We start from the raw sequence: 13,879 nt of genomic DNA, 5'->3' as shown, positions 1-13,879 counted from the left end.
TCGAAGTTCTGCCCGTCCAACCGAGAGATCGATCATTCATTCATTCCCCCCTCCAACTCCCGACTCATCCACCTCATCTCTTCTTAGTGTAGAGGTTTTCAGCGCTACCATGGTGTTTGCATCCGTGACTCCACGTTCTCATCCGGCAACCAGTAGCCATTAATCTATTACAGCGAAGCCATCGAAGCCCATCCGCCACAGTCATCGCTCTTCACGTTAAGAGGTTTGTCATGAAAAGTAAGGCCTGGCTGGAAGCTTGCCTTACTTTACTTGTATGACGGAATAGCTGGTTCATCTTATCTCCGATAATTTCGAAGCAACCACCACAGCCGTGCAGGCAACAATACCAGGCCCGCCTATCAGCACGAAGCCATCGCTACCCCAACTTTTCTGTATCAGTTCCAATCCACCGAGGTTCCAGCATTTCTGAATGCGAAACTTAGTGGGCCAATCAGGCTCAACAACGAACATATGATGAAGCTTTTAATCAACACAGTTCACGATCTCCACTTTCACAACGAACACAGCCATGCAGTCCATCGAATGTCAATAACGGATCACAATACAACCCGTGAAATTTATTCAGATACATGGCAAAAGCATCTACAGTATCATACACGCCTAGGAATTATCCCGGTGACATATCCCAACACCATCTATTGGTTTTCCTCGGGCCAGACCGCGCGACCCTCCTTGTTCGCGACGACCTTACGGTCCACAATCTCCTTGACTACCGCCTCGACACCTTGTCGGTTGTTCTTCGAGGCGGCGAGCTTCTTCACGACCTCCTCGGGCGTGTGCTGGCCCTCGAGCACGACCTTTCGTACATCGGCCTCGGTCGGCAGAGCAAAGTATGTGTACGGGTACTCCTTGTAGTCCCGGTCGTTCAGCAGCTCAAGGTCTTCTCCGCTGGACTCGAAGAAGGGCTCCGTGACGTTCATCTCAGGCTTGATCTCCTCCAAAGTAGCAGGCTTCCACGCCGGGGCTCTCTTCTCAATCAGCAACGCAGTCACACCCTCGGTGAACTCGCCCTGCTGCATGAACTTCTCTGCAATCTTGTGCTCGCGCTTGAAAGTCTCGGCGATTGACCAAGTGCCGCCGATGCGCATTTGCCTCAGCGCAACGTTGACGGCCGTAGGCGACCGCTTGTGCAACGTCTCGATCGTCTTCGCGGCCCACTGCTTCGTTGAGCCCTTCTCAGCCTTGAGAGCCTTGATGATGGCACCGATGTTGCTCTGGCTGAAGCAGCGGTCGATAGCCTTGCGCAGGTCGCCGCCGAGAAGGATGGGCTCGTTGTGGGGGAGACCGGTGGCATACTCCTCGAGGGTTTGGTTGACGATTTGGAGGCGCTTCTCCAGTGAGTCGTGGTCGCGGAATCGAATCTCGGCAAGACGGGCCTCTACCTGGGGCAAAGAAGTCGAGTGGAGGTAGTGGGTGGCGACACCAGAATAGAAGACGTTGGCGCCCTGAAGTCTCTCGCTCGTCAGGGCGAGGTACGTGCCGATGGAGCCGGCCATCCGGGGCAGGAAGAATGAGGCGCCAACGTCGGGGAAGAAACCAATCGTCGTCTCGGGCATGGCGAAGATGGTGCGCTCAGTGGCAACGCGGAACGGCGCGTGGATGCTCAGACCGACACCGCCACCCATGGTGATACCGTCCATGAAGGCAACATAGGGCTTCTGATACGTCGCGATGTAGTGGTCCAGCTTGTACTCGAGCTCGAAGTATTTTGCGCTCCGCTTCCATCCGTCCTCAAACTTATTCCACTTTGCCAGTGCGGCAACGTCTCCGCCGGCACAGAAGGCCTTTTCGCCTGATCCCTTCATGACCACCACGTTCGCCAGGTCCGACTTTTCCCACTCGACCAATCTCGGCAGAATTTTTCGGATCATGCTTCCGTCCAGGGAGTTGAGTTTCTTCGGGCGGTTGAGCTCAATGGTCCTCAGACCGTAACTGCTGTTGAACATGACATCGTCAGGGTCGTCCTTGGCCTTCTGCTCAAACCCTTTCGGAATCTGCGTCGACATCTGTTGAAGGGGGTTGTTAGTCAACGTCGTCGACTATACCAACAGCAAGACGGATAGAATGACTCACTTGTGCGCGTGATGAGGCCTCCGCGCCGATGATCTTGGCTCTGAGAGGCATACCGAAGCTCCTGCTGCAGCTCCGGCAAGGAACAGCTAACGCTGCCGGCCTGGCTCTAAGTGCGATCGCTCTCGAGAACATTTGTCTGCTACCAACTGCCAATGCGCTCGTCTAGGACAAGCGATGCATCGACTGACGGATAGTGGGCGTGTGGTAGACGGGCCGGACGGGGGAGGGGGGAGGGAGGAAGGGGGGGGTGGTAAAGGAGCTTCGATGTAGGTGATGTCGCGGGAATGGTTTTCCAAAGCTCTTCTCCACGTCAAATTCGAGGCCGAGAATAACCATGGGTCTGTCCGGTAAGGCAATTGGCAACTGCCAGTTGAGGTGCGCACTGACCAAGGTGCGCCCGGCAGGAAACCCCCACTAAACCTTGCGCATCGCTGCAAGCTTTCCAGTGCAGCTTTCGCCTGTAATTTTTGGACGGGGACACTTTTTCCAGCGCCGACCTCACTGAAGCTATTGGCCAATCAGAGCATCTGTGCGCCATTACGGCGAGCCGCGAGACTGCCAAACTCTTTCAGCCTTGCTGTGTGTACCTTTGCCCAGCATTCAAAGACGTTGTCGCGACACACACCACATCAACACCCTCCACGCCTATCCCCACCACACTGCCGCCCATCATGTCGACCGATCCTAAGATTCAGTTCGTACCTGTCCTTATCCCCTGTATGGATATCCATCCATTGTGCTAACACGTAAACCAACAGGGAGCTTCTCACCAAGTCGCGCAACGAGTTGACCGAGTACGAAATCGCACAGCTCGAAGAGCACGAATTCAGCGCCGGACCCCTTTCCATCCTCCAGACCGCCGTCCGTAGCCACACCCAGGTCCTCATCTCCATCAGAAACAACCGAAAGCTCCTTGCGCGCGTCAAGGCCTTTGACAGACACTGCAACATGGTTCTGGAGAACGTCAAGGTGCGACAACTTCTTACTCTCGCTCGTCGCCAGAAATCACAAAAAGCGAGGCTGACGTTGGTATTCTATAGGAAATGTGGACAGAGACGCCGCGCCTGGCCAACGGCAAGAAGGGTCGTCCCGTGAACAAGGACCGCTTCATCAGCAAGATGTCAGTTTACGCCCACCGCATGCCCAGTACCCCCATAATTGGAGGCTAACACCTGTACAGGTTTCTCCGTGGTGATAGCGTCATCCTGGTCCTCTTGAGCTGAAGAAATCCAACAATCGCGGATGAGAAGGAGTTGAGCGTGTTGGTCTTGTTATGCGGCCCCTCTACGATAATCATCTGGGCCATACACAAGAACGTTGAAACCGAGAAAACGGGGAGAACAAAGGGACTGCACTATCCGGCCATACGAAGAATATGCCTCAACAAGATGAATTGGGACCGTGGACGAGGCGCGCTTGGTTTGGTGACAACTTGGCGCATGCTCACCGTGCCATATCGTATGAGTTAAGAGAGAGGCGGGGGAGAAGAGCAGCGGACGAACCAAGAACTTGAGAAGGAAACAAGTTTCGCATAAATACCCACGGTAAAGTGGTTTTGTTGTTTCAAAATGGGATGAGATAGGCGTTGAAGACAAAATGGATCAATTGGGTTCTTTCATTTTCTCCCTGACTCTTTAAGCATTCTGCCGATTTTCCAAGCTTCGTGCAACCACACGAAACCCCCCTATTATCCGATTCACTCATCGAGGAAAATTACTACTGAAACAGGCGCGATCTGCCCCATACACAAGGAAACCCTTTTGGAAATTGCGGACTCGGCAATCCATCTCTACAGCTTCTCCCACCCATCCTCACCCTCCAGGCCCGCCAACCCGCTAAAGAAGCAGCTCAACCCCCACGCGCCGGGGTCGGGCACCTGCTCGAACCCGGAGCCGCCGACGTACACCGTCCGCCCCAGGCTGGCCTTCATGCCCTTTGTCGTCTCCGCGCCCGCGCGCGCCGCCTCGGCCGCCTTCTTGACGTCGCCCGACTCGCCGAGGACCTCGACAAAGGGGTACAGCGCGTCGACGAGGGTCCGGTCGCCGGGTCGCGCGGGCGTGTACCGCGACATGGCGTCGCTGCTCTGCTTCAGGGCCGCGGCCCAGGTCTTCGCGTCGGCGGACCCGGGGGACAGGCTGCGGAGGGCGGCGGTGAGGGCGTTGAGGAAGATTGCGTAGAGGGCGCCCGAGGTGCCGTCCATTGTGTTCTCGACGACGGGGACCACGGAGGCGAGGTCGACGACGGCGTCGCCTGTCAGGGGGTTCTGTGAGATGTGCTTGAGGATTGCTAGTGAGCGTGAAGCTTGTCAGCGGACTGTGCATGTGTGGTGTGACATCTAGATCGGATAGCATGTTTGTCTCTCACCTTCAGCTCCTCTCTTCAGACCGATACCGCAATCGCCGTCACCGACGACGGTGTCATACCTAGTCACCTCGGGCTCGGCCGCAATGACCCTCTGCAGACCGCCCGTGATAGCCTTGGTGGCCGCAGCAGCATCGTACTTGAGATCGCTAGGCTTCGTCGCCTGCCCGGCGTCCGCCGCCTCCTCCCGCGTGGCCTGGTTCTTGGCCTCCCACGTCTCCTTGAGGATGGGCGACGACCAGCCCGTGGCCTCGGTCGGGTAATCGAGCAGCTGGATCATGCTCGGGCCGCCAATGTCCGTGTTGACGACGTTGAGGAGCGAGATGCTGAAGCCCAGGCCGTTGAGGCTCGTCATGTACGTCCCGCTCAGGATTCTTACGGGCCGGATCCCGTAGCTGCCCTCCAGCTGCGCCGCGACCTCGGCCGTGATGCCCCCGAGCTCGAGCGCGCTCACGCCACCGAGGTTGTTGACCAACAGCACGACCTCGTTCGAGTTGACGTTCAAAAACGCCCTGTCCTTGTCGCTCTGATCCAGCAGCTGCGTGAGCATCTTGCCCACCAACCCTTCCAGATCCGCGCTCTCCCGGCCGGAACCCGGCTCGTTGTGGATTCCCATGCCCAGCTCCGCCTCACCGAGCTGCAGCGCGCCCTCCTCCTCGCCGCTGGGCACCGCGCGCCCGGGAACGTGAACGTGCTCCAGGCTCGCGCCGACGCTGACCAGGTTCTCGGCCGTCAGGCGCGCGACCTTTGCGACCTCGGCCAGCGGCCTGCCCTGCGCCGCGAGCGCGCCGGCAATCTTGTGCACGAGCACCGTGCCCGCGATGCCCCTCCGTCCGACCTTACCCGCCTTGGCCCGCCCGACGCCGACGTCGTCGCCGACGACAACCATCTCGACCTCGAGGCCGCTAGCGCGGGCCTTTTCGACAGCCATCCCAAAGTTGAGCACGTCGCCCGTGTAGTTCATGACGGTGACGAGGACGCCCGCGCTAGTGTCGACGCGCGAGGCGACGGCCGTCCGGACCTGCTCCGCGCTCGGGCTGGCGAAGATGGTGCCCGCCACGGCGGCGGAGAGGAGACCCTGGCCGACCATGGCTGCGAAGGAGGGCTCGTGGCCCGAGCCGCCGCCCGAGACGACGGAGACGGTCTTTTTGTTGGCGGCATCGGGTGTCGGTCTGCGGTAGATGATCTTGTTGGGCTTGTCGAGGGCCAGGCTTGGGTTTGTGAGGGTTAGGCTGTGGAGGGCCTGGTTGACCAACTTGGTTGGGTCATTGATGAAGTGTTTGGCTGACATTTTGAAGCGGGTTTGCTTCGGATATGTTTTGCCTGGTGAAAGGGTGAGATGTGTTGTGGTGTGATGTCCAGATAAGATACTGCTTTCTTTAGCTTGAACAACGTCACCTCTTATAATGGTGCTTTTGGAGTTGGGAATGAGGCAAGTAATCAAAGATTATCCTCGGAATTAGATATGAGGGGGACGGTAGTAGTTGAGGGGAGATGAGGAGATGAGGAGAGCGAGAGAACATCCTTCTCGTTCACAAGGTAAACGGGGGAACAACCCGAGTCTACTATATGTAAGTCGGCCCCAAGGGACCGAGCAATTGGACAACCATGACGTCCCACCCAAACTTCACGTCTCTCCAATGACTTCCTTTAGGTCCTCAATTGGTCCTCCTTCTCCTCCTCCCAACAGCTTCCGCGCCGCGGGGTCGGGTGGTATGTACCTTATGCGGGGCCCGCGGGGGTGGGAACGTCACCTCATCCGGCAAGCGCAAGCGCCCGGGGTCTCGCCGATGTTCTTCTGCACCGTACGAATTGGGAGATTTTTACCTCCCGCAACGCTAAAAAGAAAAATGAGGGGAGTAAAATTTGAACCGGTTCATGACAGCAACTGTTGCCGTGGGAAGCTTGCCTGAATTGGCTTTTCAATTTTCATACATTGCAAGCGCCTTTTCATCATCTTGTGGCTGACACGTCTATTGAGAGACAAAGTAATGACCGCTTGCGCAAGCTCTCGATACTGGAAATGAGGATGAGGGAAAGTCTAGGCGACGGAGCATCGGAGCACAAATTGGCATCATGAAAATAGAGTGTGTATATGTAAATGTATGTGTATGTAGGGTATATCGTAAACCCGAACTCTCTTCTGGATAGAGGTCTGTACACTTGTTGCCGCCCACATACCAATGCCAGTATATCATACCAGACTGCTATCAAAGCTGGTCTTTCCCCCCAAAAACGCCTCATCACATGCCGTTGCCATATTAAATGTTCGAACGAGAACCCCAGTGCTGAATAAATGCTGCCAAAGGAACGATTATGCCCTTTCTCATTTCATGATGAAAAAGCACCCGGCCACGATGCTCAAAGTGATAGCCGTCGTAGCGAATCCGGCAGCAACCTTATCCTTGGTCTCGATCGGCGGCAACGTAGGAATCTTGGGCTGCGAGCTCATGCCGGCGTTGGCGTTGCCCACCGACGTGCCGCCCGTGTCGGCCGTCACCGGCGCCGTCTTGGTGTCCGCCTTCTTCACGAGCATGTACATGGCGGCGTCGAGCGCGTTCATCTGCGCGCCCACACCGACCAGGCCATCGAACTGGCCTTTGGGCACCCATTGAAATCCGCACGCCGTACCCGGTTGGCCCTTGTAGCCTGTAGCCGGCGAACCGTTGCAAGCGGCAATAGCGAGTTCGGCGCTGGGTCTGAGAAGACCCATAATCTTGTCAAACAGGGAGGGCACCACCTGCGCCGTTCCGGCCATCCACCTCGTGAAGTACCCCTTGAAACTCTGCTGGTCCTGGTCGCACAGCTTGAATGCCTCGCAGGCCTGCTCGAACATGGCGGTCTGGTTGAAGAACAACGTCGTCGCCTCGGTCAGCACGCCCTCGGTTCGCGTTAACCACTTTTTGTCCTGGGTCAAGTTGTACATCGTCGCGGCACCGTGCAGGAAGATGCCCGCGTTGTATGACCACTGGATCGTGTCGATATCCTTGCAGTTCATCCCGTTGTCGACCGTGGCGCCATCGTAAATCTTGAACTCGGGCGTGATCAGGCCGACGCTCGTCTCCCAGTCCCAAATCTTCTCCGCCCAGTCCGCGTACGTCTGGTTGCCGGTAAATCGTGCTAGTCGAGCTGCAATGTTGAAAAAGCATCCGTTTGAAATCGAGTTCTTATAGTTGAAACCGTTGTTGAACGTGAAGATCTGCCACCGTAACCCACCACCACACGTCGCCGTATCCCAGCGGCTAACATATTGATTGAAGGTAGCCTGAGCCAGCGCCAACCATTGAGGCTTGTCTGATGGAGGGTTCGGGAAGTTGTTCTCCGCCGCGCTCATTGCCGCCATAGCCCAGAATCCTTGGTCGTCATTTCCTTCCGTCCTCGTCTGGTTTCTCGGCATGAAGTCGGCGTCATCGCCTGCCTGATGAAGTAGCGCTTGTGTTGTTACTGCGTTGTATGAATCGTCTCCCGTCAGGCGCCAGTAATCCACCATTGTGCCGAACATCGCTCCAGCCTCCCACCCTGATGCTTTGTTAGAATATATCGGATATGGAAACCCCTCGGCAAAATTACTTACAGAAGTACGGATCTGGTAAGTTGCCTGGTGTGTCGCCAGTGTTGTTTCCTGTGTAGAACTTCAACAAGCCGAAGGCTATTGTGCTCGCACCATCCTTGATGGACTGGTCTTGGTCAAAGTTGATCTTGACAGCCGCGTCCGCGAGCTGGCCCAGCAGGCATGCTGCGCCAGCAACCTTCAAGAACCCCCGCATGATTGACTGTGAGTTCCAAGTTGTTGTCGTCGTCTAAGTAAAGATTGTGATCCGTTATGGGATATCAGACCGAGGCCGCAGCTCCTTCGTGGATAACGTTTGTTGCCTTTCGTCTTGGCTCTTTCGATGCTACCGTGCCAGATAGCTAGTTGGTTCAGTTGGCTATAAATGGATAAAGAACAACATAAAAATAAATCACCAACAGAATTCGTTTACTCAAGATGTCTCCTGGACTGCGAAGGGAAGAATTAAACAAGAGAAGCCTGAAACAAGCGGATACGAAGAGAGCACTCGACCAGGAGTAAAGAATGGAATAGACTTGTGAACAAGTCTTCGCAACGGTCTCGCGTTGACGAAAAAGAAAGGAATGCTTCAGAGACAATAGTCAACGAAGCCGAGATGGAGCACAAGAAGGGTAAGGGTTGAGCGGGAGAAGAGAAAGAGACCAGAATGACGTGAAGGAGAACAACAAGAGAGACAGACTGGAGGGAAAGGAGGGGACTTTCACCCCCCATGACTGAGTTTGGACGACTTCGTCGAACACTGAACGTCGTGACCGATTTTCTGCTGCGTCAACCCCCGTACACGACGTTTCCGAACCCCAGGCGCCCTTGTCATCGTGTCGCATCGCCATGAACTCTCCCACCCCTTTTTTTTACTAAGGTACGGACAGACAGCGACGATAAGAGACAAGGGACTGTAGAGTTGTGGGCAAGAAGCGAGGCGAGCGAGGCTGTGCGTTCGGGTACGGGGAGAGATGAAACCGTTGCGGTTCGAACTTGGCAGCCTCTCCGTCTCAAGATTGGCCGCGGAACCCCCTTGCGACCACAGACGTGTAACCGGAAGCCAAAAGAGACGAGTAAACATTTTAGACTTGTGTTGCCAAGCCTCTGGAAGATCTGGATCTCTCTGGGTGGAACGGTTATTTGGTTTGCAGCTTTTGCGGCGGGTTGAGCAAAAAGGATTTCCTTGAGTTTGGGGTCTCCATGGCGAGGAGTTCGCGATACAGAATTCGTATTGGAGAAATGGGGAATAGATGGACCATCACTCTAAACTTGGAAGTTCTGTGGGTAATGATCCGACCTTTTAGCAGATGCAGGTTATTCTCCTGTACGAGAGGGAGCCCCGATACACTGGACGACGCATAGCTGCATGCAAACTGGACTTGCTGCAGTCGTGCAGACGGGAATCCGGTGTTGCTTGCTGCAGTCCTCTCTCTGTGTGCAATGTTGCAATTCCAAGGTTGAGATCCATTTTGACGTTCGGCAAAGTTGGCTGTCACGCATGCAAGCAACGTCCAGGATTATCTGAACCACACCCCCGAGGGAACCAGGCCCGTGCTTCACACCCACCCCCTCTCGCATCGTTCTCCCACTCATCGTTAACGAGGAACTGCTGCATGACTATTTTCGTTCTCGCCTGCCAAATACAATGTTGGGATGGTTCATGGCTTGTAGCTCTACCAAAAAAAACCCCCAAAAGATGTTCTGCGCCACAAATGCCGGGTTTCCCTTTCTCGCAATGCATTACCATTCAAGGTTCGTAAAGGGAGAAGAGACAAATATCTCAAATAGTGCCGCACCCCTCATCACGCTAGCTGGCCATCTCTACCTTTGATCGACCGAGGCGAGGTCAATCAAGACCCAAAACGACTGTTGAGCACATGGACCGCGGATCCCGAGGTTCGAGATCGACCTTTTCCTCCGAAAGACACATGGGACACTTGAATCAATCCTCACCTACGGGGTATTACTGTTTCCTCGTGGACAAGTAGAACTTGTCCGTTTCGTGCATTAGCATCAAATGCCACATTGTGTCATGGAAGCAGGTATATACCAACATGCCGCTGGAGCTGTGACTCGGGGCCTCTAGCAAAAGAAAGCTCTACCCCATCTACACGCGGAAGCCGACAGCCGTCAACCGTCAACCGTTAGCCTAGAGTCGTAAAATGACGCCGCAGAGTCGTAGCAGCAACCGATCTGCAAGTCCTCCCGTTTCGGGAAACCGTTGGACCGGTCGTCTTACTTCTGTGGTTCCGGGACCTTGATGCACGGAACGGTTGTATAGCAACCGCATGTCAATTCACCGCCACATCTGGGTATGAAATCCAGCCCCTTTTAGCCTGTGATTTTCTTGAGCGATCGAGGGCATGTGAGCACTGAGCTGAATGGTCTAGAAATCTTCCCAAAGGTAAATGCCCAGTATTAACGCCATCAGCAAAATTTACAGGCTGAACCTAAACTTCTTGTCTCACGTACATGGATGACTACATCTTCGCAACCCTGATTAATCCCTTATTTGATAACTGAGAATTGATTACTAAAACTACAGAGGAAAGTTGTGTAAGGCATCTAGCCCGAAGCTCTGAGAGAAAGACACACCATAATAACGCATCGTGGCAGGACTTCCGCCATTCATAATGGCTGTTCCAATTTCGTACAGACGATTAGTTTCTCCATGTACTCATAAGTCTCATAGAGGCTCTATGGCGTTATGGGCTGTGCTACAAAATGATTCCAACCACATGCTCGTCTGTTTCTCATGTTCATTTCATTCATACGCATTCATCATTCCCATTTTTCCCATTCCTCGAGTAGCTTCTTGCTCTCCTCTCGCGCCCATTGCGTCCTCTCCTGCTCTAGTTTTGCCATCCTCTTGTACGTCTCCGTAAACATCTTTTGCCGCTCAATCACCTTGGTCTCGAGATATTTTGGCTCGTTACGACGGCATGCTTTGTCGAAAACAGCCCTCATTCTGATAGAATACAGCTGACACGACGCCTCTTCTAAGCGCTGTGGCTTCACATAAAAGTTCCTCGCAATGACGTTTCCGTCTCTCAGTTGAGGCGCCACCACCTCGTCGAAACAGTCACCGCAGACGGTGAACTGGGGGAGGAATTGCATGACGTGCCAGTTTTGATCATAGACTGGGTTGTCCTTTGAGCACTCTGCAAACACGGAAAGGTTTTCGATGTCTGTCACAAGCTTCGCGATGTTGGGCGCTTGCGTTGTTGCGAGAGCGAGATCCGAAGTCGTCTCAAGCGCATCGAAATACATCACGAAACGCTTTCGATCGGGATTAAAGTGCATCGAGCACACGCTCCTCGTAGGTTGTGCCGTGGGGTGGAGCGTGACGAAAAGGCCTATCAGGTTGGGAAGTAGTGCCTCGATGGTTTTGGCACATTCGTAACAGACGGTGAAGTCTGGCATCGTCATCTGCGTATACGGATTCTTGATCGAGTACCAAACGCGGGTATTTCGACGGTCTCCTGAACAGGGCTGAATACTGCTAGTCGTCTTGCTGGTGACGTTGGCAACCTGGTAGAATAGGCGCAAGTCCGTCAAACGATTCTTCAACGTCAACAGCCACGCAATGTGATACCACCCAATAGAACCAAAATCGCAGGCAATTGGCTTGTCCATCGGCCGGAATAACATGGGCATAAAGTCATTGCGGAACTCGGTGTTGAGAAACACTCCGTTGTAGCAGTCTGGGCAGATGTTGAAGTTGTCGCACCTTGGCAGACTAAGCCAATCAGCCTTGCCTACAATGCCCTTCTTCCGGGGGCAATCGGGAAAGTCAGATACGCCGCCACGGTCTGCATCGTGCGAATACCGTCGATAGCTACCCCTGGGTCCGTCAACGACTGGTGCGCCCTTGGCCGGGTCAAATTTGGCTGGTGGCCACGCTTCCATTGGCGGAATTGTTTGACTTAGATTGGCCCTCCTCTCAGGCGAGCGTCTTTTTTCTGTTGGGCTCCGTGGTCCAGCAGGAGCAGGCATGGCAGGCATGACCGCTGGTACTATCACTGGGTTGTTGAAGGTAGATGCCCGAGACCTTGAACGCGCTCTTGAAGGACGCGACTCGGGATCGCGGACACTGAGGCGGCTTACTCTAGGCAACAGGTCGTCATCAGGGTATGGAACAGACTTCTCCTTGACATCCCCATTATCCCTGGGTTCCCTTGTTACTGGGAATGTTTGTGAGGATCGAGGCGGAGGAGGAGGCGGGATGTCGTCGGCGAACGACTTTGTGGAAACTCGTGGAGATGGCATCACAACTTCTGCCGGGGGAGGTCTCGATCTTGACCTTGCCGACTGAGATGGCTTAAGCTGGACAGGACTCAGCAAGATGTCCTTGTCTTCTTGTTCTACAATCGACTTTCTCCGCCGAATATTGGCTGTCCGTGGAGTCTGCGTGTAATCGCTACTGCTGGAGCCACTGTCATCTCTGCGTCGTGGAGTTTCGCGCTTGGAATTCGATGTCCTCTTCGAGCCACCATCTCGCTCACGCTCACGCTCACGCTCACGGTCGCGGTCGCGGTCCAAGCAATCATACGGCGGCGAAGTAGCCTTCTTCTGTGGCCGTTCACCACGCGGTACCACCCGTTCTCGTTGGTAACGAGGAGACTCGTTCAACCTGTCGCCGGACGCAACTCTTGATTCCTTTGGAGGAGAGTCAATATTAGTGTTGGAACGACGCGTTGGCGGCGGGTTCGATGATGCGTTTTGCCGTGTGTAGTTGTCGTCGAACCTTCTGCTATCCTCGGCTAGATTCGAACGGCTTCTCTGGGGCCGCGGTGCACCATTCCGACCAGACTGCGAATAATCGTAGTACACTTTCTCGCGCCCACCTGTTGCATGCTTTATCACCTGTGGTGAGAGGAGAGGCTCCTTGGGCTGTCTCTTGTCGTCCTTTGGTGAGAAGTAATCGGTAGATTGTTGCTCCACACGAGTCGCGGATTTTGTTCGTTCATGTTTTCGAGGCCGGATCTCCTCGTCTTTAACATCAGTCTCAATGCGCGGAAGCTCTTGTCTGCTCTTTTTCTTTTCGAGATCTGGTCGCTTGTGTTGATTCAGATCCTCGACTGGAGGCGACCGGTATTTTCTGCCAGTGTTCGCTTCGTAGTTTGCTCCGTAGTCGCCCTTGGTCTCAGGCTTAGCATGACGCGAGTGTTCGGCAGCGCGTGCTTTGGCGTCGTCTGACGAATCTTCATCTTCTGTCCCGCTCGTAGACTTTGGCACCAGGACGAATCGGCGTTCGGGATTGTGTTCGTGTACCTCCATTATGATGGGGTATTGATCGGCATCACCTCGCGATGGAGGCTCGGTGTCGCTCATACGCGAGGCGGCGCTGCCGTGCTCTTTTTGAAGCGCTTCGGTCTCATCTTCGACTGTTGGCGGGGGCGGAAAGTGTTTGCGACGGGTGAGCCTCAATGGCGGGTCGAAGGACCTGGGTACTAGCGGATCCGGGTTGGAGGCCGGTCGGGTAATATTGGAGATGCTGGAAACATGAGGAGGAACGGCCGGAGCATCCGTGCTAGGTCTGCGACTTGGGTAAGACATGATATACAGCAGAGAGGTAGGGAAAGATGGGCTTACTGCTTGGGAGTTTTGGCCCTAGAGGTTGTGAAGAAGCCCGTCTGTAGAAGATCTTCTATGTTGCGTGATTCGCTCATATTCGGAGAGTTGGGGTGCCAGATGGGAACGAAAACTCAGACAGATTATCGGGACTTTGAAGGCATCGTGTGTCTCTGCAGCTGACGAGGACGGGAGCGAAAGACCCCGGTCTCTCAGGCGATTGTCGCAGCCTTGCGCAACGATTCGTTTTTTCCGCTGAGGTGTGTTTTCTGGCCTTGGTCGCACTGAATATTGGTA

The 13,879-nt window shown here is 54.6% G+C and overlaps 5 protein-coding genes across 5 annotated transcripts; 1 reads left to right on the top strand and 4 right to left on the bottom strand.

Annotated features, from left to right (window-relative positions):
* Positions 1-656: 656 nt before the first annotated feature.
* CABS01_08760 (enoyl-CoA hydratase/isomerase) lies at positions 657-2,226 on the bottom strand (the record flags this gene model as incomplete). The annotated part of the gene is made up of 2 exons (XM_060542118.1): positions 657-2,027; positions 2,095-2,226. 2 exons carry the CDS (start codon positions 2,224-2,226, stop codon positions 657-659), a joined length of 1,503 nt encoding a protein of 500 aa, XP_060401008.1.
* A 539-nt stretch (positions 2,227-2,765) lies between these two features.
* On the top strand, positions 2,766-3,317 carry CABS01_08759 (LSM domain-containing protein; the record flags this gene model as incomplete). The annotated part of the gene is made up of 4 exons (XM_060542117.1): positions 2,766-2,788; positions 2,853-3,063; positions 3,135-3,214; positions 3,275-3,317. The coding sequence occupies 4 exons, from the start codon at positions 2,766-2,768 to the stop codon at positions 3,315-3,317; spliced, it is 357 nt and encodes a 118-aa protein (XP_060401007.1).
* A 566-nt stretch (positions 3,318-3,883) lies between these two features.
* CABS01_08758 (dihydroxyacetone kinase) lies at positions 3,884-5,746 on the bottom strand (the record flags this gene model as incomplete). Its single annotated transcript, XM_060542116.1, has 2 exons — positions 3,884-4,380; positions 4,459-5,746. The coding sequence occupies 2 exons, from the start codon at positions 5,744-5,746 to the stop codon at positions 3,884-3,886; spliced, it is 1,785 nt and encodes a 594-aa protein (XP_060401006.1).
* A 1,035-nt stretch (positions 5,747-6,781) lies between these two features.
* Positions 6,782-8,222, bottom strand: CABS01_08757 (glycosyl hydrolase family 76; the record flags this gene model as incomplete). The annotated part of the gene is made up of 2 exons (XM_060542115.1): positions 6,782-7,974; positions 8,030-8,222. The coding sequence occupies 2 exons, from the start codon at positions 8,220-8,222 to the stop codon at positions 6,782-6,784; spliced, it is 1,386 nt and encodes a 461-aa protein (XP_060401005.1).
* Positions 8,223-10,789: 2,567 nt separating this feature from the next.
* Positions 10,790-13,680, bottom strand: CABS01_08756 (uncharacterized protein; the record flags this gene model as incomplete). Its single annotated transcript, XM_060542114.1, has 2 exons — positions 10,790-13,547; positions 13,604-13,680. 2 exons carry the CDS (start codon positions 13,678-13,680, stop codon positions 10,790-10,792), a joined length of 2,835 nt encoding a protein of 944 aa, XP_060401004.1.
* Positions 13,681-13,879: the final 199 nt, after the last annotated feature.

This window comes from Colletotrichum abscissum, assembly GCF_030869225.1.
Source record: "Colletotrichum abscissum strain IMI 504890 chromosome Unknown Scaffold_20.1, whole genome shotgun sequence".
NCBI classification, from domain to species: domain Eukaryota; kingdom Fungi; phylum Ascomycota; class Sordariomycetes; order Glomerellales; family Glomerellaceae; genus Colletotrichum; species Colletotrichum abscissum.
The sequence above is the reverse complement of the archived record's forward strand: the minus strand, read 5'-3'. Positions and strand labels throughout refer to the sequence as shown.